Source organism: Pagrus major, chromosome 21 (assembly GCF_040436345.1).
Source record: "Pagrus major chromosome 21, Pma_NU_1.0".
NCBI lineage: Eukaryota > Metazoa > Chordata > Actinopteri > Spariformes > Sparidae > Pagrus > Pagrus major.
In genome coordinates this window covers 25,099,420-25,125,503 of record NC_133235.1, presented here as the reverse complement: position 1 = coordinate 25,125,503, position 26,084 = coordinate 25,099,420, and the positions used below count along the sequence as shown (strand labels likewise).

General features: G+C 43.7%; 1 protein-coding gene across 1 annotated transcript; it reads right to left on the bottom strand.

Moving 5' to 3' along the window:
- Nucleotides 1-1,481: 1,481 nt before the first annotated feature.
- Nucleotides 1,482-24,618, bottom strand: yeats2 (YEATS domain containing 2). Its single transcript, XM_073491893.1, is given in 32 exon segments — nucleotides 1,482-2,884; nucleotides 3,537-3,610; nucleotides 3,855-3,929; nucleotides 4,092-4,327; nucleotides 4,880-5,084; nucleotides 6,824-6,903; nucleotides 7,014-7,090; nucleotides 7,913-8,063; nucleotides 8,345-8,479; nucleotides 9,002-9,136; nucleotides 9,260-9,632; nucleotides 11,351-11,554; nucleotides 12,995-13,141; nucleotides 14,086-14,222; nucleotides 15,359-15,517; nucleotides 15,752-15,983; nucleotides 16,105-16,290; nucleotides 17,013-17,104; nucleotides 18,083-18,250; nucleotides 18,750-18,992; nucleotides 19,120-19,288; nucleotides 19,375-19,419; nucleotides 20,160-20,271; nucleotides 21,657-21,818; nucleotides 23,207-23,301; nucleotides 23,303-23,317; nucleotides 23,419-23,658; nucleotides 23,750-23,815; nucleotides 23,817-23,843; nucleotides 23,994-24,091; nucleotides 24,210-24,315; nucleotides 24,566-24,618. Coding segments are annotated over 31 exon segments (4,347 nt in total). The 5' UTR covers nucleotides 24,310-24,315; nucleotides 24,566-24,618; the 3' UTR covers nucleotides 1,482-2,775.
- Nucleotides 24,619-26,084: the final 1,466 nt, after the last annotated feature.

Genomic DNA, 26,084 nt, shown 5'->3' with positions numbered 1-26,084 from the left:
GAAATTTGTTTATAGCTCAATTCAAGAGGAGTAATTCTGGTAAATGTGCTCGTTTGACGTCTTTTTGGGAGTTAGATGAGAGCTCAACGCCATTCTCGTGTCTCTGTGTTAAGTATGGCACAAAAAACCCCAAAACAGAAGGTAGTTGGCTTAGCTTAGCGTACAGTAAAGGCTTAAAGGGCAACTCCACCAGTTTTACACATTAAAAAGTGTGTTTACAGGTCTGTGGAAAGACAAGAAAGGTAGTATAAAGCCTTTTGTGGCTCCAGAGGAAGCTGCATGTAATCTGATGAATTGCCTTCCAGGGATGTAACACATTGGCAGTTGCATTGTGGGTAATGTAGGCGCCAGGTTTTGAAGCAGTCAGCGTTGCACTCCTATAACACTGCTGGACTCATTATGGACAGCAGAACCAGAGATATCACTGTTTATTCCAGGCATCTTTTCAAATCCTGGTGCCTACATTACCCACAATGCAACTCAGCCACTGAGTGACATCACTAGAGGCACTTGTGCAGCTTCCTCTGGAGCCACAAAATGCTCTATACTACTTTTTCACATAGGTGGTTCTCCCCAAAACCTGTAGATATACCTTCATGTGTAAAATCTGAGAAAGTTGCATTTCCCCTTTAAAGCAAGAGGAAAGAAAATAACCTTACTTATTAAAGTGACTCAGGAGGCTACTCTATTGAGTAGAGAATAAATCAAATTAGATACAATCATGTTTGTTTGCCTTTGGACAGAGCCAGGCTGGCTGATTTCCCACGGTAACCGTCTTCTTTACACTGGGCTAATTAGCTATGGCTAATTCAGAGCAGACATGAGAGCTGTCGATCTTCTCATCGAACTCTCAGCAGGAGAGCAAATAAGCCCATTTCCCAAAATGTCTAACTATTGCTTCGGAATAGTAGAGTTCAACAGCATTGTTGCTGTACTCTAGATGATCCACAACCTCTCTCTCTGTCATCCGTTCGAGAAAGTATAAAGTAGTTCACATGAAAATGATCACAATGAGGTCTAAGGATTATCCAGACTGGCACTGATACTGTTTGACAGACGGATCAGTCTCAGCTGTATTGAAGTGGCTGCAGAAATGTCACATGCCACCAAATCAGCTCTGGTTCTTGAACGAATTCTGGGTAAGATCCTTGTAACCTTCATCTAATCTAACAACCAAGCTGGTGTTTCCAACAGTTTTGACTGGAACCGTTGAAACAATGGACGCATCATCAATGGAGGGCATTGCACAATACACAAAACACTCAGTTTACACTTCAGGTCAAGGAAAACCTGATATTTTTGGGTCCAGGTGTGAACCAGCTTTCCAGGTTCTGAACAAATGTACTTTTTGTCGAAATGTTCTGAACGGTTAAAAATTTGGTGAGCAAACCTGAAGGGAACCAGCTTCATGTTGTTGTACAAGCTCCCAAACCAACAAACCAACATGTTCAACACAAGACACGTGAATGAAAAAATACAACCAGAGTTTTTCTTTGTTTATTACAAGAATATTGATTATATTTTTGGTTTGCACTGAAACATGAAAATACAACGGTGTCTTCTAAACTAGTTTGGTTGCACAGGCATCACAACCACTCAGGCCAAACACTTCCACTTCATCCACACATTAACATAATGCAAAGCTCCACATGAAACAGAATTACAGACACTGCATCAGCTGACAAAACACACACACACACACACACACGAGCACTCACTCCCCAACAAATTCAATAACTTTCTGTGATGACTACATCCACTATCCACACACACACACACACACACACAGACATACACACTCACTGCTGTTTGGGCGTTACTGTTTGCAGGGTAAAAAAATAAAACAGGATTTTGAAAACACCATCTATTTCATATTGGTCATACACACTGTGTACATTACGTGACAGATACATAACGATTGTTAAACAGAACACTTAAAAGCAGTTCTTTTAACTGGCTATCAAACCTGATTGGTGAAGGAGACAAGATAAATATTTAGAGTGATGTCTTGAATTCATAACGACAGTAACAGATTTGATGAAATCTCAACTTAAAAATAACAAACTTGCCTCAGTTACCTCTTCTGAAGAGGTTGTGAAAACAGCTGTGAGCCATAATTACCTCTGCCAGGTAACATTGAAATACATCAAACGGTGTTCGAAATGACAGATCAGAATCTCTCTGTTAGCTTTGCCCAAAGCTCCCACCAGACATAGATACAGACTTCTTATACTCATTAGTGTTTCCACCTCTGCTGGTGAACCGAATCTTGTTCCTAGTTCAGGGGAACGTGCCAGCAGGATGAAGAATGGAGGGGACAGCTGTCTCATGTTATCGTTCAGTCCTGTAAGTCACTCAGGCTTCATTTCCCCGGTGACTAGCGGGCTGTCTGGCGGGAAACACTTCATCATTAAAATAATCTTGTTATGAGGTAAGCGAGAGCACAACAGCATCTCAAAGTCAAACAACACGAGTCCCACAATGCGGCTTCTCTCGATACATTAGGACTAAAATGTTACGATATACCCAGAGTATTAGAAACATTTGTTATTCTGCTGCTGTGAGAAGCAAGCTGAGCCCTTCTATGATCAAGTTAATGAATACAGTACATTAGTTATAACTGTGTAACCTGAGGCAGCAGGACTACTTCCAGGTGTGACGCGTCACACAGTAGAGCTGTCAGTTCACCGAGTCTCTCCATCATAAGCAGCAGTTCAGATGGTCCTCACATCTCTGTTTGTGTCAGTCACCAGTCAGTGTCATTCTCATGTTGCCTCAGTTGTCCTTCGACAGGTAACCCATGTGTGCGTTGGTGAGGAAGTCACAGGTGGGGATGCTACTGACAGCCTGGTGGATGTTCATGGCTGTGATCTCTCTTGGAGCCCTGCAAAACCCAAAAGTTACAAAGTTATTGTAAAACAGGCTAAAAAAAAAATCCTAAAACATTAACAAACTAAAACAATAGTAAATAGCGTATTTGTTTGGGACTATTTTCAGTTGCGATTAATATACATTCGGTGCTGTAGCAAATATTGACAGCAGTCGGGGAGAGCACGTGTCTACAGTGCACATGTTCAACGTAATGATGATGCCACTCAGTGCAATGGAATAATTAACTGATGTGTTTTAATAATTTGTGGCTAATGGAGCTCTGAGGCACAGAGGAATGAAAAGGAAAGACAGAAAATACTTAAGATAGTCGGATAAAGTCATAGTTAGTTTTGGTGTTTTCATTGTTCAATCATCAAATATATATCACCAACAAACATGATAATTGTAGACCATGAGGTGAGTCCACAGTAGTCCACCAAATGCAGTAAAGTGAAGGTTAAGTTGAGGTAACTCCCGTAGTCCGTAGTGTCCTGAAACATTTCTTATGAAATAAAGATTTTTCTTGTTGTGGACGTGTTAATAATATTCTGAGAGGTAAACTGGTAGTTTTGGACGAGGCCTAGATGTGATGAATGGAGTGAAAAATGGAGCACTAAGCAGGTTGCATGCGAGAGAGAGAGAAAAAAAAAAAAACAGAGGCTGACCTGTTCGGAGGGGATTTGGCGTAGGCCCCAGCCAGAGCTTCTCTCAGGATGTCACTGGCAAACTGTTCAGTAGCCTGCAGTGTAGACACACACACACACACACACACACACAGACACACACAGTGATACCATTAGTCACAAAGAAACCCACTCTCTCGTACAGTACAAGGTGAAACACGCAACAATACTGTGCAGGTGTACATTTTATACACACCGTACATTCGTCATTCTAGTCAAGGGTATGTTGAGGTAAAGATGAGCTACTGTAAACAGCCAACTTTTATTTTTTTCCCTGTTCTGGCCTGTATAGTGACCGACCTTCAGGATCATGGTTTCCACTGATGGAGCGAACACATTCTTCTCCACCTCCACTGGGTGGAAGGTTACCCCAATCTGAGAGAGATGGAGAGACATCACATGAAAATGGAGAAAGCGGTGCAGCTTCTTCTAGTTAAAAATTCAGCTGCTATAGCAGAACAATAACAACATGTTAATGGTTGTATTCATCAGCTCTCCCTGCATTTTCACTTCCAAAACCCCGGAGAGGCTCCTGACCTGCTGAGCTGTTTCGCTGACAAACTGGGCGGACGTGCACGGGCCCAGGTAGAACTTGGGCTCCGCGTCGGCCTCTTGCTCCTCCTCTTTGACCTTTAGTTTCTGGCATGGAGGAGTCACGGTGACGATGTCGACTATTTCGTCGTCCGCTTCCTCTGGTTCAGTCTTCAGCAGAGCCTGCATCTGCTCCAACCGCAGCATCAGCTCCTCGCAGCTACTCAAGGTTGTCGGGCACTCTGCGGACACATTCACATGTATTTCACACACCGTTTCACAACCAGCGGCGTCCTAGCGAAGCAGAAACAGCAACCGCATCAGCATTACACTCTTGATGTGTGGCTGCGTGTTTGAAAAGGAAAGAGGAGAAAATGTGAGATTTGCTCTTGGGAATTATTGGCTCATTTTACTGGTTCAATAATGTGACAATTATAAATCAAGGTATTTGTGCGAAAGCGAGAGTACACAAATGCAGATTATCATATTGTCTGGCTCAGGCAAGTGTGTGACTCACAGAGCTAAGCAGCCTCGTCTCTCACGCTTTTGAGATAAAAGGCAGAATTAATGAGAACTCCCTGTGAATAAAACAACACGGCCCCACAGTGAAGCTGCACACTGGCCACCCTCACACACTACTGGACTAACTGGTATCTGCAGAAGAACTACACCCACACATGCAACACTGAAGGGAAATATTGATCCACAAAACAGAAAAGAGTCGACTGTGAAATCACAAAAACAGGCCAAAGTAAATGAGGAGCTTTGCACCAAAAAACCCTTTACAAACTCACCAGGCTCGTTGTCAATCTGTGTGAGGATGTCCTCGATGGACTCGTCGTCGTTCTTGCGCTGGGGCTCGAGGTCAGGCGGTGTGTAGCCCCTCTGTCGGCACCACTGCACCACCTCTCTGGTCTTTGGGGGAGTGAGGGCCTGCAGGCGGGGTGAGCGGTCCAGCACGTCTTGGACGACCCGCTTCACCGCCACCGCTCGCTGAAGCTACACAGACATACGGCAAAATATATCGTGTAAACTTGTACATTCAGGGATCATCTTGTCACTAGAAAGAAAATAATCATACCACAGAAGCAATTCCTAAACTCATGGCTGTGTCCTTTCTCAGACTTTGTATCTTATCACAAGTAAATGAACAAGAACCGTAAACTTGATTGTTCAATTGGAGAAATTAATCGTGTCGGTGGAGGAGAGGATGTATACCCATTAATACAAGGTACGGGTAATATAAAGCTAACAGGCTGACATCAAGGCTAGTTTTCCAATAGGCTAACATCAATGTTGACCTGTTTGAGAAGCTAACATCATTGTGATTCCCTTCATCATCATTGTCGTTGTCATACAGACAGTAACAACGGTGGTGGTCTTGAATTTAGGACAGCGTCTAATGCCATCCTAATGTAGGATTTCTAAGTCTGGAAAGTCTTCAATTCGCATGCTAAGATAAGGAAGGATTTATTCCTAAAGGCAGTTAGGTAACATGTTTCTGTAATACCAAAAATCCGAATTGTCATCCTAATCTGAGTTAAGGTAGGATTTCCGACTTAAGAAGTGTCTGTAATGGGGCCCCAGATGTGCATACATTTTAGCTCACCTAAAATCCCTCCAGTCCAGTAATGACTAGCTTGCAGCCTCATCTTTTCCTGTCCCTGCACTGTCGAATGATGTGTTTTGAGTCCCCTAAGTAAATTAGTGACCTGTAGATATAAATAAATTGTCTGAGAGCCTTTTATAGTGGCAGAGAAGGAGAACAGACAGCTACGACATGGGCTGGTCTGTATGAGCTATTGATGAACCCATTACGCAGAGATGAGAGGAGACAACCCGGCAGAGATACACATCTGACCAGATAGATAGGAAGACGTGAGGCAAACAGAAAGCTTGCTGAGTCAGGGGTCCAGCACAGAACAGCAAGACAGATTACACAGACAACAAAACTGCAAACAATGCAAATTATCACTGACATTACAGACGCCCTCACCCTGGAAACTGGAGAGTAACTGCTAGTAAGTGGATGCTGTCACTGTGAGATATAATGAGGTTAATTCAAACCTTAATTCAAGGACATTGCTGAACGCAGAGCAGTGAAATGTGTTCACAGAACACTTAATCCTGAGAAAGGAGAGACCCCGCTTTCTCTTTCTGAAGAGCAGCAGAGACGCAGCCAAACATGTTCAACAAAGGCAATACGCACTACAGATGTAATGATTAGTCGATGAATCCATTAGTTAAAAAAGAAAGAAATGATAAAATGATCAATACTATAAAACAGTCAGCCAATCATTTTTAAGTACATTTTTAAGCAAAAATGTCAAAACATTTGCTGGTCTCAGCTTCTTTAATGTAAGGGATTGCCGTTTTCTTTGACATTTATGATGGTGAATGAAGAGTCTTTGTGTTTGGGACTGTTGGTTGGATAAAAGAAACGATTTGAAGACGTCACTTTGAGCTCTGGGAAATTGTGATGAGCATTTTTCGCAGTTTTTATTTATTTTTTTATTTTAAATGACTAAACAACTAAAAAAATCTGCAGTTTAATAATAACGAAAACTAATCACTAGTGGCCCTATAAAATCAAATCAATAAAATGCAAGACACTTGTGGAAAAAAACTGATACACTCGTCCTGTGAGCAGATCGACTCAACTGAGGCTTCATAATCACTCACAGGCAGAGATGATGTACAGCATTCATCATCGTGCACACACAACAGCTAAAAGTCACCTCTGATGCTCTGCGCTTCCCAATAGTCCAGGAATAATACTGCTCTGTTGAAGAGGCACAGAATGGATGGGAGTCTTCAGCTAAACAAACAAACAAAACACAGAATTTAACAGCTTGAAGTGTATAAGCCCTCTGTCTGTTTTAATATACGGAGTTGGTTTAAAAGCAATTGCAGGGAAAGGTCACTCACTCTTATCCGGCACAATCAGGGGGAACTTCTTCACCACGGCTGTCAGCAGCTGCATCATGGTCTCTATGTGCTCAGTGCTGAAAAGGGAATCAGTATTGTCAGGTTTCCCCCCGAGATAACACTCACTGAAATGGCTGCCAGGAAGAGAAAATGGTCTACAAACCCTCCATTACATACTGGTAGCTGTGTGATAGCTTTAATACATGAGGCTACGAGATTCTTCGTGGAGTTCAGCAAGTTATAAAAATCTCTTTCTGCATTTGCACTAGGGTTGTACCGATCCGATCACGTGACTCGGAAATCGGGGCCGATCACGCCACTGAAGACTCGATCGGGACTCGGACGTTACGACCCGATCAGAGATCGGTTTTATATATATTTATTTAGTCATTATTTGTATTAGATTGTTGATATATGGGCTATTGGTGATTCAAAATAAAAAAAATAAAATGAGTATTTACTACCACCGTTTACGACATGCGCATGCGCAGAAGACCAGCACGCCAGTTTGTTTTGAAGCGGAGTGGCGAGTTGTGGCGCACCATGTCTGCTGTGTGGAAGTATTTTAAAGTGAGTGACGAGAACGATGCAGTTGCAAACTGTCAGATATGTAAATTTGGGATATCGAGGGGTGGTAAAATATAATAAAAAATAAGGGACACCTTGGATAGTTTTCTTCGATCTTTTTAATTTTTAAATGTATTATAAGAGTATCGGATCGGGACTCGGTATCGGCAGATACTCAAAAATCAAAGGACTCGGACTCGTATCGGGGGCAAAAAACCCTGATCGGAGCATCCCTAATTTGCACCTTTCCTCTCAACAGGCAATAAATGATCTATCTTCCAAGAATCAGCTAATGTGCTGTTTGTTAACGCAGCATCGTGACTCGTTCTTACTTGATGAGGTCGTGTCCTGAGCTATCCGCCCCTTGCTCCTGCTTGACTGTGGTGGCTGCAGAGGCAACATGGACAGAAGTGGGGACAGGAGCAGTCACCGGGGGGGATGGACCAGATGTGACAGCTGTGCCAGCACCTGGCTCTGTCTTCACTGTGGCGGCAGAAAAGCAAATGCAAGAGAACGTTTCATTTCAATAAATATAAATAAATACAAGCCTGTAGTTCTTTGTATTTGAGAGGAGTGATGTATTTTCTTGTGTTTGTAGAAAAAAAATATTATTCCTTTTTTGTCCTTTTGGTATCGGTGCCAAAACTCATTTTTTGACCGTAGCGGCAATACAAAACTGACACAATGGAAGAAACTTGAGGTGGGGAATAAAAGAGGTAAAGAATGAGAGAAGAGTGGGTGGAGTGGGGATGAACCCCTCTCACCTTGTGCCAGAGGCAGGGCAAGGGAGGGGGACACCTGGCTGGCAGGACTGGGAGAGGCACCAGCTCCAGCTGCTCCAGGGGTGGTGGAGGAAGAGGAGGAGGAAGGAGTACTGGAGACTGGGCCTTTAGACACTACTATTACACAGAAGAAAACACACACACACACAGGATGGATCAATGGCCCATTAGGTAAATAGGCTTAACGGTAAGATGAAATATGAGAGGGGAGGAAGATGATGTACTACAGAGAGAGGAGAATCTATGGCATCTTTGACCCTCCGTCTCAAATAACTCACACTATGCAGTCATATCTATTAGCAAGAGACAGATAAAATGGATGAAGTTGCTGTTAGCTACTACAGTCTTACAGTCTTCTCTTCAAATCATTAGAGAGAACAGTATTTATCATTTCAGTATTTGTTCTTCAGAAACTTGTAAGAAAATTGGCGCGCCCACAAAGCAATCATAGTCAATACTGCATGTTTTATTCAGTGCCCTTGCTGCCTTTTATCTACGTTCAGATGTGATTTCTATTTCTGAGGTCGAGTACACAGCTTCTATGTGGAATGCAGACATTCTGGTTATAACATTCTCATCATATGAGCTCACGATGAGGCTGATTGTTGTGTTTCAGTGAGCTGTCTCGGGTATGCCTACCTTTCCCTACAGGCATGAGTATGGTCTGCAGCCCTCCGGACCCAGTGCCAACCCCCAGCTGCTTGAGCTGGTTGGCAGGGATGGTTAGGACTGTCTGCTGGGAGCTGGAACCTCCAGAGTGGATCTTCAGCATGCCTGCAGACAAAACATAATACATTCCAGACAAAAGCTATTGGCAGCTGGACCTGAGCTAGATTTGTTCGAAAACACACACTCAAACTAGGTGATAAACACACACTGATATTTCTCTTTGTATACCTGACAGAGTAGCACCTGTCTTCCCTCCTCCTGCTGCCACTCCGCTGACTAACGAGGCTGCGGTGACCAATGACGTGCCGCTGCTTTTGGGCACACCCACCACGGTCCCCACCCCTGCCCCCTTGGACATGCTGACGACGGGCATGTTGGTGATGCCTTTGGCAACTGTTACCACGGCGCCGGTTGAACCGGCAGCACTCTTTGTCATTGTGGCAGAGCTGCCGGCACCCTTGACCAAGGTGGCCACAGCCGCCTTCGACAGGCTGCCTCCAGCTGCAGCACTGGCACTCTTCGCGGCACTGATTACTGCGGCCTGGTTGGCGGCCACCAGGAGTGAGTGGTGCTGAGAGGATGACTTCCCAGCATCTCCAGCCTGCTGGGAGTGCACAGAAACACAGCTGTCAATCAGGAGACAAACACAAACACTGTCATTCTGCTCTCTTTCAATGTGCATGTCAGTCAGCTGTGCCAGGCACAACAAACATATGGAGTCTTGACACAGTTTAACTTTATAAGATATTGCTGTGATGGCAAACTTTGCTACTGTAGTGTGTACAATTACGATTATGGCTGTACATAATGTCTTTTTTTACATTTTAATGTCACTTTTTAACACTTGAAGCATTACCCAAAACAATAAATGAATAAATACGTACACACATTCATAAATAAGAAAATGAGTAAATAAAAATCCTTGATTTAAATTAAGTAATCCATCATCAGCAAACTGAAAATGCTACATGCTACAATCCTACACAGCCACAACTGGAATGTGATTCTACAAATAGTTTAATATTAATAATATCAGTGTAGTCAAATCTGTCTAAACTGTGCAACAATACTGGGCTTAAACAGAATTAATAGAAATGCAAAGAGCTTCCCAGCATTCAAATGTAAATTTTGAATTTGAATGTCAATGTTATTAATAAGCTTTGAAGCTTTGAACTATTTGGTACAGGCCTCATTACAATTGTTTATGTTGTACTCCAATAAATGTGTTTATTTGTTTGACGACTGTCATTTTCAAAACACTTGTCTTTAAATACTTAAGTCGGTGTTCAGAAAAACATTTTATGGGGCGACACATCTCACCACTTTTGCTGTTACATGACAGTGAATGTACACTTCATATTACAATTTTCTGAAGTGACGAATCCATTTAAAAATGCGTTTGGAAAGGAGAGAGGGAGGACTCAAACTACATTCGCTATGGCAGGACTTTAGAGTTTGTGATAAATATCTTTTCTGCGCTCTGGTCACATTTGTTTTCGATGCCGTGCAAATCCAAGAGGGACACATGCTGATCAGGTCACCGGTTTTAAGGAATTCTCAAAGACAAAAGAGTCAACTTCTCTCATGGAGTTACCTCATCATTCAATTAACAGTCCTGAAAGGGCTGTTTTTCCAAAACTGGAAAAGCAGTGATGTATTACACTTTTGTGTTTACGTCAGTCTTTTCGAGAACAGAGTTCGAGAGAGGGAGTGTTTTTATCCGTTACATACTGTATACATATTTGTTTTTTTTTGTGTTGCGGCCTCTAGGAAGTGTTTTTATGTGTTTCCATTTCTCAAGTTAATGAGGCCTGGCCTCTGACTCTGAAGCTGTAATCACCCAAACCCAGACCACTGCTGATGAATGGCTTAGGGCTCTTCACACACCATCTAAACTCTATGCTCTCTCTGACCTTGCTACTGCACTCATCCTGTTTTCCATGTATTCATACTGCAGTGGCAAATCATTAGTACATTTATCCCACTTTTTCATTTATCCCCTCTGCTTTAGTATATAAACAATGAAAATTCATTATTGCTTAGGCAGAAGAATCTAACTTCATCGCAAAACAATCCTCTAATCACAAAAGCACACATTGAAACGAATTATTTGTCATCGGCAAAAACAAACTTTATCTCAAACTGGATCTGGTGGAAACCTTAATGGAGTACTTGAAAATAAAAATACCACTTAGCAAGCATAAAATAAATACTCAAAATCCATTTAAATGTTACTGCTGTTTGTCCCTTTTTAAAAGTAATTTCAAACCAGCTGTCAGGCAGAATGAAACAGAAAAACATGAGGGCTGTGAAACTCGCCTGCTGTTGGCTGGCTGCTGCTGCTGCTGCTGCCGCTGCAGCGCTGACGGAGCCGGGGGTGGAGCTAGCAGCAGTGATGACTCCGCCTGTCATCCTCAACGTGGTAGTCCCCGGCTTGGACAAGTGGCCTGCTGCCGCCGCTGTTACCGTCTTGACAGACCCATCAGAAAGCTTCACCTGTGCACCCTGGGAGCCGCCCACCACCTGTCAATTACAGAAGATCACAAAGTTGAATTAAGAGTTCGAAACTAGGAGCAACCACTCACTTACGATCCACAAGAACAATCTATATGAACATACTTAAACTGGCAAGAAGCAAGTGAGCTGGCAGAAAATTAATCTATACCAAATCTGAAATTAATTTTCTTCCCAGACTTTGACAAACTCAAACAGTCTCAATCGTTTTTCCAACAGCAAGTACTCAAAGAATGTGAAGAGTGCAAAGTCAAAAGGATTAAACAGCATGAGAGGACTGTCCACCCCAGCCCAGCAGCACATAGGTGAGTCAGATTTAAACCAGCTGATGCGTGGAGTCCTTCGCTGTTACAATCAGCCACCAACTTACATATTGAGTTGAACAAGATGGAAAATTAATTATGTTTTCAAACGAAATAGTGACCGTTGTCAAAGACCATGGACATGGGAGTGGACCCTGGTCTGGTGTGAAAGAAGGCCACAATAAAAAGTGATTATACCATCTTAAATTGACTTGATGATAAAGCTGCTTTCATAAAATAATAATTTGAAACAGGCTTTTATGACCAGAGAAAATTCAGATCGGAGAAACTCATCAAGTTAACTGACAGAGGGAAGTAAGAACAGCATTTTAGAAATGAGGTGGTTTAGCCATAATTATCGACTCTGATCTCTTTAATCATTAATTCTAATCTTACAGTTATGGAGGAATCACAGAGCCCATGAAAGAGGTTTGATGACTTAGTCGATGGTGGGAAATGTCTTTGGTAAGCGGCTGGTTGATCAGGCATGTCTGTCAGTCAGTGTGTAAAATAATACAAATTTTGTGCATGATGTCCACAGTGATTCTTGCCAACAGCCCTGTCTTTACGTTCTTTATTTTTCTTTTCTTTTATTTAAAAATGTATTTCCGTCAGCGTCCGACAAAGTCAGCATTAAATAGTTAAACATTTCCACCATCGGCTTAACCTGTAAACTCTAAGATTTGATAGAACGGTGGTGTCAAACTGGAAACAAAATGGGGTGACATACTGTCAAAGTTAAAGAGGCCAGCAAGAACAGTTCATAAAAGAAGTGGTGTGAAACTGTGAGAAAGAATGAGGTTAAAGAAAAAAAGAAAAATCAATATTTCAGCGTGCAGAGTAAACAGGACTGCCAGAGGTGTTCAGGAAGAACAAAAGTGCTGGCAAACACCAAATAAGCTCTTCAACTGGATCTCAAAACTGTACTGGGCTTTGTCCTGGGAGATCCGCTGATATTTACCGGCTTGTCTTTGGGGTATAAATCACAGAGAGTGCTTGTAACTATATCAGAACAGGGCTGTAAATGCTTGTGAAACAGTAAAGAGACACACACACAACAGCAGTAACTACAGAATCGTTCCATCAGTATCACACAGTGCAGAGGCAGCAGTAAAGTCCTGCCCTGTGTCGTGTTACTCATGCTGACCTGAGCCAGAATGGCCGCCTTCTGTCCAGCTGTCACGCGGATGGCCTGTTGGGTAACAGTTGCTGGAGATGATGCTGCGTGACCTGCCGAACTGGAGCCTCCCTGCTTCCCTGAACCCTGTGCTGGCTGGCCGACCAGAAACGTGCCCTGGGTGAAATGGGAAAAGCGGGGTTAGAGGACTGTGTAGAAATCCAACAACATATCGCTTTGAATTGAGTCCAAGACACTTCCATTGAATTTTAATTAAATTTAACCGCTGGAGCCACAAAAGGCTTTATGTGACTTTTTTCCACATATGCAGCAGTGCTCCCCAAGACTTGTAAAACACACTTTAAATGTACAAAATTGGTCGGTGCCCCACAAAACATTAACAAAACGCACTTGCCTTTTAAAACCAATCTTACGGCTTTATTAACATGTAACTCAGCTGTTTCATCTTTAATATCTCCTAATAGCTTACAGAAAATTCAATTAGCCTTCTTTGAAATCAATTAACTGGGGCATTTGTGTGTGTCTGTGTGTGTGCGCACTAACTCTTTAGCCATTTAAGCACTATATTTGAGCACATTTGTAAAAATAACACTTAGAAGACACTCCAAACCTTGAAGATTGACCATAATTAGCGAACCCAGCCGAGATCCTTACTTTAAATGTAGGTGGAAACCTCTGCAGACAACTTCATTATGTGCTGTTGGTTAAACGCACAGGCAGCGCTGATCTAAAGCTGGCTGCAGGATCAATGCTGCTGTAATGAATGTGTCTAATTAAGAACACACCAGGCTCTACAGAAATCCAACATTCACTAAGGAGAAGAAACCCTGTTTGCAGACTCTCTACTGCTATCGGGGGAAAAAAATCTAAAATCAGTTTTTTGTAACTGTGTTGATGACTATTTAATGGATAATGTGAAAGCATCTTCACTTCACACAGACTTCTTTAGACGCTGCTCAAAACATGCCAGCAAATCAAACACTAATGCTCTGGCGTTCAAAAATGAGAATCCACACAAAAGACATCAAAGAGAGTATTTTTATACTAGAGTACGGGTGTCTCTAAGGTTTGTGCGATAGCGTAAATGTGTTTCTACCCACCTGTGGGGTCTGTTTTAGGATGTAGGACGTGTAGGAGAGGTTGGAAGGCAGGCTGCTGGAAGAGGAAGAGGAGGAGGAAGAGGAGGAGGTCTGAGAGCCCCCAGCGCCTGCAGACGAGCTGCTCTGGGACTGCTGACCTAAATTACAGACACACACACATCAGTCGCAAATCTGATAAACAATCCTGTTCTTCTTTAACCTAAATTACAGCTTCTCTTCTATTTGTTAAGTTGGGTGATTTTAAAAAAGTATATTTTACTTTACTTACAAATGAGTCTGAAGCAGCACTGTACGGAGTAATATTGGTTTACTGCGGTGAAATGTGAGTTTTTTATCAACTACGGGATGCTGCTAAATCTCTTAAATCTCTTTATTTGACAAGAAGTGTTCCTGTGTGACGGATTCTAGCTTGCAGTGCACATTAAATAGACTGCGGAAAGAAACAGATGACAAGTACTGACTCACTGTCCAGGAGGTAGTGCAGCAGCCACAATCTGTACGTCTCTGCAGAAGTGGGTTTCTTACTTTTCCCCCAAACTTTATGATGAGCCCAAAGCAACAACATTTTTAATACAGCCGTCTCCAGCTCGAGGCTCAGAGGGAAAATGTCAGGGCGAAAGTCATTTGGCTGGGACACTAACCACAGATACTGAGTCACCTACACACTCATGTATTAGTTTCAGTTGGTCCGAAACTGTTCCCAGAGCCATCAATCTCAACTGTACATGTAGGGCACAAAGAAAACAAAAGTACCCCTATAAAACCTCAAGATATACGCTATTACAAGTCTCCTGAGAAATAATGTACTAGGACATTAAATTATGACAAAGACCCAAGTTGAAGAAAATGTTTTTTTTTCTTGGAAACACTAAAAAGTGGAGGCTGCACTATATTTTGATTTAATACTTGATATTTATGCATTCATAAAATGTGTTCTACTTGAACTGGTTGAGTAACACTTTAGTGTTACAGGGTAGTCTGTGGATTTAATGCCAGCCAGTCTTTACCCATCTCTCTTCAGTTTGTCTGCGAGGCCTTTAAAGTGTTCAGGAAGCCCAACTTAACCCCAAGCACTTATCTGCTGGCTCATGTTCTGTGAACAGCTGCCACAAAAATTCAGCAGACAGTCAAAGAAACTCCAAGAGCTTGATGGAAGTGTGTCAAGTATGTGACTGGAACTGGCTTAATGAATATTAATTGAATATTAGTCGTTTAGTTCTTTTGCCAATGTCTGTATTTAAGAAGATGAATATAGGATGTGGCATTCACTCACTTGCACTGGAGGCTCGGAGGATCGCTCCCTGTGGGATGAGAAGCAGCTTGCCCTTCCCTGAGGGGTTCTTACTGTTGGTGGTCAGGTAGAGTTTGGTGCCTGGAGGCAAATTGGCCAGATTGGCCAAGTTGTTGGCTGGCAGCTGAAGAGTAGCCATCACTAAGGACATACACAGAAAGAAAAATATACCCATTTACACACCTCTGAAATTGTACTGCAAAATGAGCTTAAAGTACATTATAAATACATTTTCCTCTGCTAATCTTGAATATATTTTCAAGTAACAATCAAGTATATGAAACAATTATTTTTCCTAATAATAAGAGACACGATGACAAAAATAAAATGTGTTGCATTTAATTTGTTGTGGAAGATGTGTGTTTGAACTCTGACCTCCACTTTTGCCACCTGAACCACCGCCAGCCGCCTTGGCAGCAGCCTGCTGACCAGACATGCCACTGGCTCCACTGACGATGGCTTTAGCGACTCCCTGAGCCAAAACCTGCTTCCCTCCCATCACCTTGGAGACAGAAGGGTTGCCCTTGGCAACCAGAATCTGTCCACTGCTGATAGCAACCTGTTTGACTGCAGACTGAAGCGTTGAGCTAACGGGAATGCCTAACATCTAGAAATGAGAGAAGTGTCATATGGAGTTTTAACACATTTATATCTCACCACAATTTAAATGTAAATGATTTGAGGTACTTCTGTGCGGGGCTGCTTGAGTATATGCATGAGAGACTGACCTTGCTGGTTGTGGCCCCTGAGGGCCCTCCTGCCTGTTTCTGGGCCGACATGGAGATCATGTGACCTCCTTTCACTGCGACAAACTGGTGTGCTGCCGTAGCGGCAGGTTGCTGCTGGCTGGTTACTGTGGAAACCATCTGCTGCTGCTGTGTTGAAACTTCCCCTGGCTCCTGCTTGATAATAACCTGCACAAGAAGTGGCGTGCACATGGTGAGAAGGATTAGAGCAGGATGGCCACGCTGCCACAAGCCACAACAGGTTGGTAATATCGCAGCTGTTATCACGGGCGTAAATTGAGTGTTTAATATGATCCATTGTGACCATAAAATTAAGTAACCATTTGATTTCAACAGGCTACAGATAGAGTGAGAAGAGATTTGTGGCTTAAGACAGAATTTTTGAAAATCAGCATCATCACTTATTCATCATGGAGATGTTTTAATATTCCCCATCTGCCCTGGCCTTTAGTACTACAGCAGTTGCCGGCAGCCTACAACAGAGTGTACACTAGGAGCCAATCAGAGCACCACGGTGAGAAAACTGAAATTTTTGAAGAGAATGCGTTTTTCATTCTTTGTGGATAATGATGAGATGATGAGCATGTGGGAGTGGGAGGATTTTTAGAGCGGGGTATTGACACTGACTGAAACAGAAACCATGCAATTCTCTCTGCGACGCTCCCCTCACACCCCCCTCCTATCTTCAGAACGATGTCCCATTTAAATAGCTTGCCAAGGCACTCACATCTGCTGAAGATAGCAGCCTGGCCTACTATTAATACCACCCTGCTTTGTTAAAGATACAGATACTACAGGGACAGACTATATTCACATTGGAAGGAACAGATCAGTAAAACAATGTTTTAGCTCATAAGAAGGGTGACACTGTTTAGCCTCTCCCGACTCACCTTCACCCCTGATGAGAGGAAGGTGCCAGTGTGAACTTTGGGGGCTGGAGAGCGAGTGCCTTGAGCAGCAGACTGTTTGGCGGAGGGGCTTCCTGTGGAGTGATTTACACACAAAAACACACACAAATAAGTCATGGAGGATGATGAGTGTACTGGTGATAGCTCGCTGCAGCTGCTGCCATCCTTTTCCACAGACATCAAGGCCTTTGTGGCGTGAGGTGACAGCTTCATGCCAGGATTGCTCAGCGTGGGCGTCGAAGCCGAAGCTCCGGTTGCTGCATTTACCCGCAGAGCCGAGAACAGCTAAAGTTTCGTCCTCACCTACTGCATTAAAATCTGTTTTATCCCGGGATTGGTGAATCAGCCAAAAACACCCACATCAGCCTCATCCAGCTTGATAAAACATCACTTAATAGCACTCCAGCCCTGCTGCCAGTTCTTGTGGAGGAAGTGTGGGAGTGGCTGAGAGCGGGTGAGCAATCTAGGGGAAAGAGCTCTTAAGTGGAATATGAACTGACGCTGCTGATGTGAAGAAGTAAATGCAACAGCCTTGGTGATGTAAGATGACTCTGTCCGTGATGGGTGACGCACACTTCAAGTGCACACACTCCATCTTTCCAGATAATTGCACACCTTGTTTACGGGGAACTAGACACACACACACACACAAGCACGCACGCACACAAAACTTGATGTGAGCGTGGGGTCTCATCGTCCTAATATGGCAATGAAACACAGCAGCTCGGTCGCCATGGCAACCTCTCATCCTGCTGGCTCACCGAACGTCATACTTTATGAGTGCAAATCGGGGACAAAAGAGTGAGAAGGGAGTGAGTACAAAGCTGGATAAGAAAGTTAAAAGGGGTTAAAGAGGACAAGTCAGAAAAAAAAGGTCCAAAATAGAGAAAGAGTCTAAAGGGTATTGTTCATCATCTGTTCTGCTATAGAGTACATTCCTCACAGCCATTTTTATATTCTATGTGGGCGGCTCAGACACTGCTTCTCGATATTTGTTGCAGGTCCACTTCCGAATTCAAGCGGCACTTTGACACCGAGTAGGAGACGCGTACCTGCGGAGGCGGCGGATGAGGATGCCATACCGATAACCTGGCCCGGCTTGTCGACAATGATATAAGGGTTGTTGAGCACTGATGAGGAGCTCTGCTTGCTGTGGACAGGGGTCGAGGTGGTGGGCGTGCGAGGCAGCGGGGAGTGGCTCGGGGTGGAGATGGGCGACCCTGCGGGGGGAGAAAGTGCACAAGCTATTAGACGAATAATAATCTTTAGGAATGTTATTTACATTTAAAAATTACAATGGCTTCAAATACATGGATTCTCTGATTTTATTATGATTTAACCCAAATAAATCTTTCCAGGGATGATTATGAATATTATTTTAACTCAGTGAAACAACAGGCAACGTGTACAACTACATCAAATCACACACATCATTTTTAGAAGCAGTTATGCTTGCTTTGCTGCGGGTTTTCAAAACTTCATGCAGCTTCTTCGGCAATCTGAATATATGAAAAATGTTATTCGATATATAAACATTTAAATGACGTCTATTGTTTCCCCTCTTGTTGCCCTTTGTACCACCAGCCTACCAGTGATATCGCTCTGTCCACTGCATCTATTTTCCATTTTCACAAAAGGAGGAAGGAAGCATGAAAAGCTTTGAAAGGTCTTCTATGAAAACATAAAAATGCAAAGTGGCCACTGGGTGGAGACATTTACCTGAAACTATTTTACAGCTCATGGTGATTGGCTGGAACGACTTCCCGGGAGACTCGGCGGGGCTCGGCGGCTGACCCTGTGGGATGATCTTACAGCTGGCTGTGATGGGCTGGAAGGCTGAGTTGCCATGGGAACCCAGAGTGATCCTGTCGCTGGCTTTGGGCCGGGTTGGGGTGCGTTCACCAGCGGCGAGGCTGGAGCTGTGGCCACCTGCAGACCTCCCCATCTCTGATTTGATGAATGCTAGAAGGTAATGGGAGTGAGTATTTCAGTTGAACTGGTTTGGAGCAAGAAGATGCTACATTGTTTAAGTGATAAAATATAGATACACTTTTTTTTTCTATAAGGACAAATGTTTTTGAGCGTGTACCTTTGTCTACACTGGGCTCATGTAAGACGGGAGAACTGGAGCGTCCGTAACTTTGGGTCAAGGAGGCGGCCGACATGGGGCTGGCCGCTCTGTGAGTCACCTTGGAGGAAGAGGGCTGAGGGATGTAGTCGTCCCCAAGAGAGTTCCTATGGAGCTCCACATCAACCACCTGGAACAAATATAGCTCAGCGTCAGAGTAAAGCTCTGAGAAAAAACACGTCACTGCAGGGAACAGAGCGAACATTTACAACTTACAGTTTCTGCCCCGAGTGTCTGCAGACCAGTGTATGTTCTGTCCAGCTGTTGGGAAAGAAGAAGAAGAAGAAGAGAGGTTAAAAACTGAAGACTTCTGAGTTAAAATAATAGTTGTTGAGTCCACTAAATTATGCTCATGATAATTGCTGCCTTTAAATAGGGTCGTGTTCATCGAGTTCATAAGAGGACCTCTTATCTCAAGAGTGGAAATTTACTGAGAGGCTCTGAGTTCACATGTTGTGACGTGTTTGCTGATGTTTTCAGAAATGGTGGAGGCCATGGAAATTGTTAACATCTTGCCATTTTAATTGTAAGAAGTTTTTTTTTCTCTCCCCCAATGGCGTTGAAATACAAAGTAGGTCAACATCTCTTGTAAAACAGCGAAGGATGACAAGAGAACAACGAGGAGACTACTGGCGTCCTTGTTGTCTAGCAGCGGGGTTCTCGTGACTTAAACACCTGAACGCCAAGCGTACTATGTTGGCAAAAGATACATACGTGTTCTTGTTAAGTTTGTTATTTAAATCCTGTAATGTTCAATGTTTGGTAATGTGTCCACACCAGTTAGGTAGATCAAAGTCGGCAACTTCAAGAGACAATAAATTACTACTAGTATCTGATTTACAATCGTCAGTATCAGGACAGGAATCATCACAAAGGACATCACAGACATATCAGGAGGTCTATAAGAGGCTCAGTTAATCCTGCATGTGGAAAAATACTGTGTCTCTCATTAGAAGAGGAAACCAAGCAGAGTGGTGATGTGGTCTCTGATCCGGTCTGACCTTCAGCTGGTGGATGATGTCAATACGTTTGTTGCGAGGGTCTTTGAAGTGGATCTGAATCCTCACAGGAAACTCGCCCCAACCGCGTCGTGTTAAATGAAAGGGAGGCTCGCTGAGAACAGACACATTTAGAAAGCCTTATGTAATGTCATCAAAACACACACACACACACACAAAAAATAAATCTATAGAAGTCGTCATAATGAAAAATCCTAAACGAAAATCCTAAGCTCCCGCCCTGGCTTCTGACTAAGACTGAGTTAATAATCTCTTAAAATCAATGACTTGAAGGGCTCTTCTCCTCCTTTGAAGCTCGAGGTTTTCATCCCCACAGAGCAGAAACTGATCTGACTGCCCTCGTGTGAGTGTGTGTGTGTGTGTGTGTGTGTGTGTGTGTGTGTGTGTGTGTGCAGACACATCATGTGTCTATTCAAGCATAAACACTATGAGTGAGACATTTTTCTTTTCACCCCGACTTTCATTCATCCCTTCACATCTACATTCAGGCTGTGTCGAGAGTCAGCAGAGACGACTGGGCCTGCCTGGGCTTCACTGGGCTTACGAGCGGCTGCTACGGCAACGTGAGCGCCTTGTCAGCTCAAACAGCCAGGAGGCTTCGAGCTCAGGATGAGAAGTGCTGACTGATGAAAGAGATCATTTATTCAGAAGCCACGGGCAAACTCAAATCCTCTGCCCCCTTTTAGACGGATGAAATCTAAAAACGACACATCTTAATCACAGAACTGCGCGCCCTGAAGTCCTCCGAGTAATTCATAAACGAACACCAAACACGTTTGTTTCTCAGAGCGAGTGGCACCACGTGTGTGACTGAGGTGTGCCCAGGTTGTTGTTGACTTCAAGTCTGACTCATCATCTGCTAATTACCGTCACAGACCCCACCTACTGATGTTTGTCTACAATCTGGATACTGACGCGATGTCTTCTCATTGTTTTTGCGTAAATAAAAGCCACCGGCAAGATTTAACTGAAGTATCACAGACAGAGAGGGACGAGTGTTGCTTTTTCTCTTTCGGCTATGATGGATGGATGACCTGCGTCGTCACACATCCACAAGGGGGCACTGTTTATTCAAGGATTCTCAGTCTGTGTTACACAATGTGACTGTCGGCAGACTGTTTTTGCACTCAGAGGCTGATGGCAAAGTGAATTAAACACCAGCTGATGATAAAACAGTCTATTCTGCATCCAGGTGCTATTTTTCCACAATTGTTTCTTTACTTCCTTCACCCTGGCAGGTGGCCCATGGAAAGAGGTGCGGCAATCTACTAACGTAGAATAATAATATTAGGTTAGAAGCAACATTGTGTCTAAGCAACGAAACATCGTGAGGGAAGATCTCGCTGGAACAAGTTTGTCCCTGTCTGTGCAACTTCTATTCCTGCCTGAGGTAACCGCATAAAAAACAGCACCGAGAGGAGCCCTGCCCCGCTCACATCGTCTGCCTCAGATATGTAGAAAAAACAGACCGGGACCAACCTGACTTCCACCAGGTCGTTGGGTTTGTAGCTGGGGTGCAGAAAGAACCAGACTTTCTTCACAAAGTGGTCGATGCTGGGTTCCCTCCTGGAGCCCCTGACGTACACCATCCACTTGTGGGTCGACTGGTCATTTTCTTCCCGCTTGTCTGGAGGAATGTACCTGAGGGTGCGAATGAATGGAGGAATACGTTAATCTGAAACACGAGGCTCACTGCCACGGTGGTCCTCTTGTGTAACACATAACACGCCACGAAGTAACAGCGAAACAACAACGAGGAAGTGAAACAGGACAATGAACATCAAAATAGAAATAGCAGGCGACAGGAAAGCGAAGACTACATTCTCGTTTTCTTTTTTTATAAGAAGATAACACTTAATTTTTTTACGACTTTGTACCAAAGAGACCAAGAGGAAAAAACAACCAGAGGGAATGAAAAGTAAGCACCAGTAAACAGTAGGGATAATGTATATTGATTTGGTGGTTTGTAACCATTAAAACAAAATAAAAGCTCAATTTAAAACAAATCAGATCATCAGAAAACAAGCCACCGATGATCGATAAGTGGAAACACTTCAACGCAGCTTCATAATCTGGGTCAATTTAAACTCATCTGATCCCATTCATCGTTTATTAACGTCTATGACTGCTGTGCCAGGTTTAAGCCTCCTTTTGTACAACTTCCCACAGGAGAAACGACCTTTCCCATTTGACCCTCCGAGACATTCAGTGAGCGTGAGATACCGTACACGTGCCTCGTCTATCACGATTCCTAGAATTAACATTTGCTTCGTGTTACACTGAAGCGAGTGGACTCGAGGAAAACTGTCAGTCATCTGGATCCACTCAGGCCCAGGGGAAGATAAATGAAGTGAGCAGGCGTACTGCAACGAGACTGGGCTTGCAGAAAATCTGAATTATTGCTCGCTCTCCGATGCACAGTCGTGCAAAAACGAGACAAATTCGACGAAGGACTCTGGGCTTTGAAAAACACATAAACACTCGAGCGCAAAGTTACTGAAGCAGAGGAATATTGGTTTTGGAGAGGCAGTAACTCCAAATGATAAACAAGGCCTTTAGTGACACATCAACAAACAGTTATTTTTGAGTTCTTACTTGAGGAAAAAACTCCCATCAGTATTTTGAGTCACTTTCGGTGCCGTGTCTATATTTCAAAGGACATTCGATACTCTAAATCATTCGGTTATAATGTTTAAATGGATACAACAACGTCTATTAGGATCCTACATGCTGAAAAATGAAGTCAGTGTATGTTTTTGTAACTCAATAATACCTCTCAGCTGATCTCAAACTGTAAACTAGGAATATCGACACGTTTGCCAAATAAGATCTTTAAGGTTTTCGGAGAGATCGATGAGAATACAGACACTGATGTTATGAATGCCTGGTTGTGGCTTTCAAACCGTTCTGAATTCATTTAGACAAAGGGATGCATATTTGCTCCTAAATTGGAAAGACCTGCTCGACAGCATACCACGCCACACAGACGACTGAGTGAGTCAAACTTTTTGCTCAACTCGGTTACGTACTTGGACACGTTTCCCACTACGATTGTCTTCTTCGCGTAGAGTCTCGAGGCCTCGCTTCCAGTCGTGTGGTACGTCACCCTGTGCTCTGACGACGGCAACGCCGAATGTATCCTGTGACAAGTAACACAGAACGTGTCACGATGAAGAATGAAGATGAAAACACTAATGTCTATACGGCATTCATAAAATCATCACCGAGCCGATCAACTCACTTTTCCCGTATTGCGTCCAGGTCTGCGCTCCTGCTGCCTGCTGCCGTCCCTCTCTCCACGCTGCCTCCCCCATCCCTCTCCAGCTCCCTCCCCTTGCTGCGAGAGGGACTCGGACTCGGAGTGGGCCAGAGAAGGAGTGTCGGAGCCCTGGTTGAGGGGGGAAGAGGAACGGGACGGGGACTCCAGGAACCGGCGGATGGCTGGATGGTTCAGCACGGCGGGGTCGCTCTTGGAGGCATGCTGGGAAAACAGAAGAAATGGAGATTACTGCTATTTCTACCGTACAAGTGTCTTAGAGCAGCTGATTGCCGTCTGTGTAAAGCAGATATACCTCTGGGAGTCTGGTCATTCCAGCATTGGCGTAGTAATTGGCCACTATGCATGCCCTGAGCTTGTCCCATCATCCTCCTGGCTTCATTGAGCCGCTGCAAAATAATGTGGGAAGAAAAAAACAATAAACCAAAACCATGCTGTACAATCCTGTCAGTGCCTTTCTGTATCACACATTTTTTACTCCATTACTCACACAAAACAAGTGAAATGTAGTGTAGTGAAGTGAAGCATCGTCCAGTTACCTGACTGATCACATCTATCTCATGCTCTTTGTTCTTCATCTCCAAAGCAAACTGCTCCCTGATGATGGTCTCAATCTTCTGTACTGCTGCTTCTCTGGCTAAAAAAAAAAAGCAGGATAAACACATATTGACGACCAGGGATCAGCTGGGTACAGCTACTTGTCAGCTGTCACAACATGTAAAGCAGGTGTCTCCAGGTCCAGAGCATGTACTTACCATTATGTTCCGCTGCTTTGTTTCTCTTGCTGTTTTGGACTAGCGAAATGTCCTCATAGTCGGGGTCACTGCCTTCTATTTTCCTTTTAATTCCCGACATGGCTGCCTGTGAAGAGGGTATATATATTAGGACAAATGCATATCAAAACAGCTAACGTTAGCTATGCTCCCTGTGGCCACTTGTGATGGTGCTTAGCATCGAATTAGCCGGCTAGCATAAGTGCAGCTAACTTTAGCGCTGCCTTAGCTAGCTAGTTATGCTGCTGTACAGTAAAGTTACAGCTATCTCTGACTGTTTGCAAAAACCATAGCCTTCACGAAGCTCGTGTAAATAAAAACATTCAACGTTACAATACCAGGCTTTCTTTTTTTTTTGCTGGGAGAAATCCGTGCCTGTCGTGCGTGCAGCCGGTAGCACAGTAACGTTAGCAACCGCTATCCTTGTTTAGCTAGCGTTAGCACACATTTGTAGACACCGATTCATTTTAAATGCAGACTTACTGGAGCGCCCGACGCTGCGGAGCAACGTTTCTCCGTGAGGCGTGTGTTTTAATTCAACGAGAGCCTGTCCCGTGCGTTATACTACCTCCATCTTACGCACTTGTGTTTAGTAGATTTTGCTAAAAAATCTCGAGGTGGACAAGTAAGCTAGCTAAGTGGTAGACAGTAAATGTTAGCCTTGCAGTTCAGGAAAGCGGCCAGCAGGCGCCGCTGTTCTACAGAATAGATGATGCCACTGTGGGAACATGAGGCTCCATCATCTCTCTGTGGTTTTGTTCAGTGGGAAATGGGTTTTAAGTGAGATTATCAAAAACATGGGATGAAAAAAATGAAAGAATGAGATAAATAAATAAGTAATCGGTGAAATAGGGAGTAATAAAGTCAAAAACGTACATGCACACACTCACACCCACAAGTACAAACATCACCCGCTTGCATTGCACAATACTGCACATAACATATGCATACTGCACAGGGACCCCACAGTCAGGGTTATCTAAAGTGCATTGAGCGCAGTGTTCTTTCAGGACAGCGGTGAACATCATATGCTTTCTTTAGAGCCACTATAGTAGCTATATATCTATAGGCATTATGAGCCTGCTCTTAATCTTGCATGTTAAAGCTTGATACTGTCAGGTAGCATGACATGATCTTTAACGCCAACACGTGACAAGAGGAGCAACAAGTTTTCTGATGATCAGGAGGTTCATCAGTTACACGTGCCTTACCATCATCCAGGTCTCTGGCACAATAGAAATGTGTGTCAGTGTTTCATTTCAGTCGCACGAACACACGAGATGGTACAAAAAAAAGGGGGTTTTATAATTCTGGCACATTTCCAGATATAGTTTCAGTACATTGCAACGCCCTGGCAATGAACCAACCTCTCATGGGCCCATGTCGGACTCCCCCCCCCCCCCCCCCCGCAGTAAAACGGCCTCTCTCGCAGCACATACCTTACAGGCACTGCATACTGTAGTTTCCACATCTGGTATATAGTATTTAAAAGTAGGTCGGCTTCACATGTTTGTGTTCTCTCCTCTTTGTTAAGGCCAGAACAATTACACCCACCACTTCACCATGGAGGGTCATTAATCTGTGACCCTGAGGTCTTCACCAAGACAGCAGGCGTGAGGTGATTGCACGCTGCCATATTGAGTTAAATTCACACACTGACACACGCTTTGATATATGCATTGTTTTCCCGTCTGTGAGTGTGCGTAAATAGTTTGCTTGCGATGAACCCGGGGACATTGTGCCCATAGGAATCTGTGAGAGGAATGTCCGTGGTTTTGATTAAGCTGCACCACGATGTGTAAATCATAACACAAGGCACAACAGAGAGGGCCTCATGAATGAGTATTGCAGCACGAC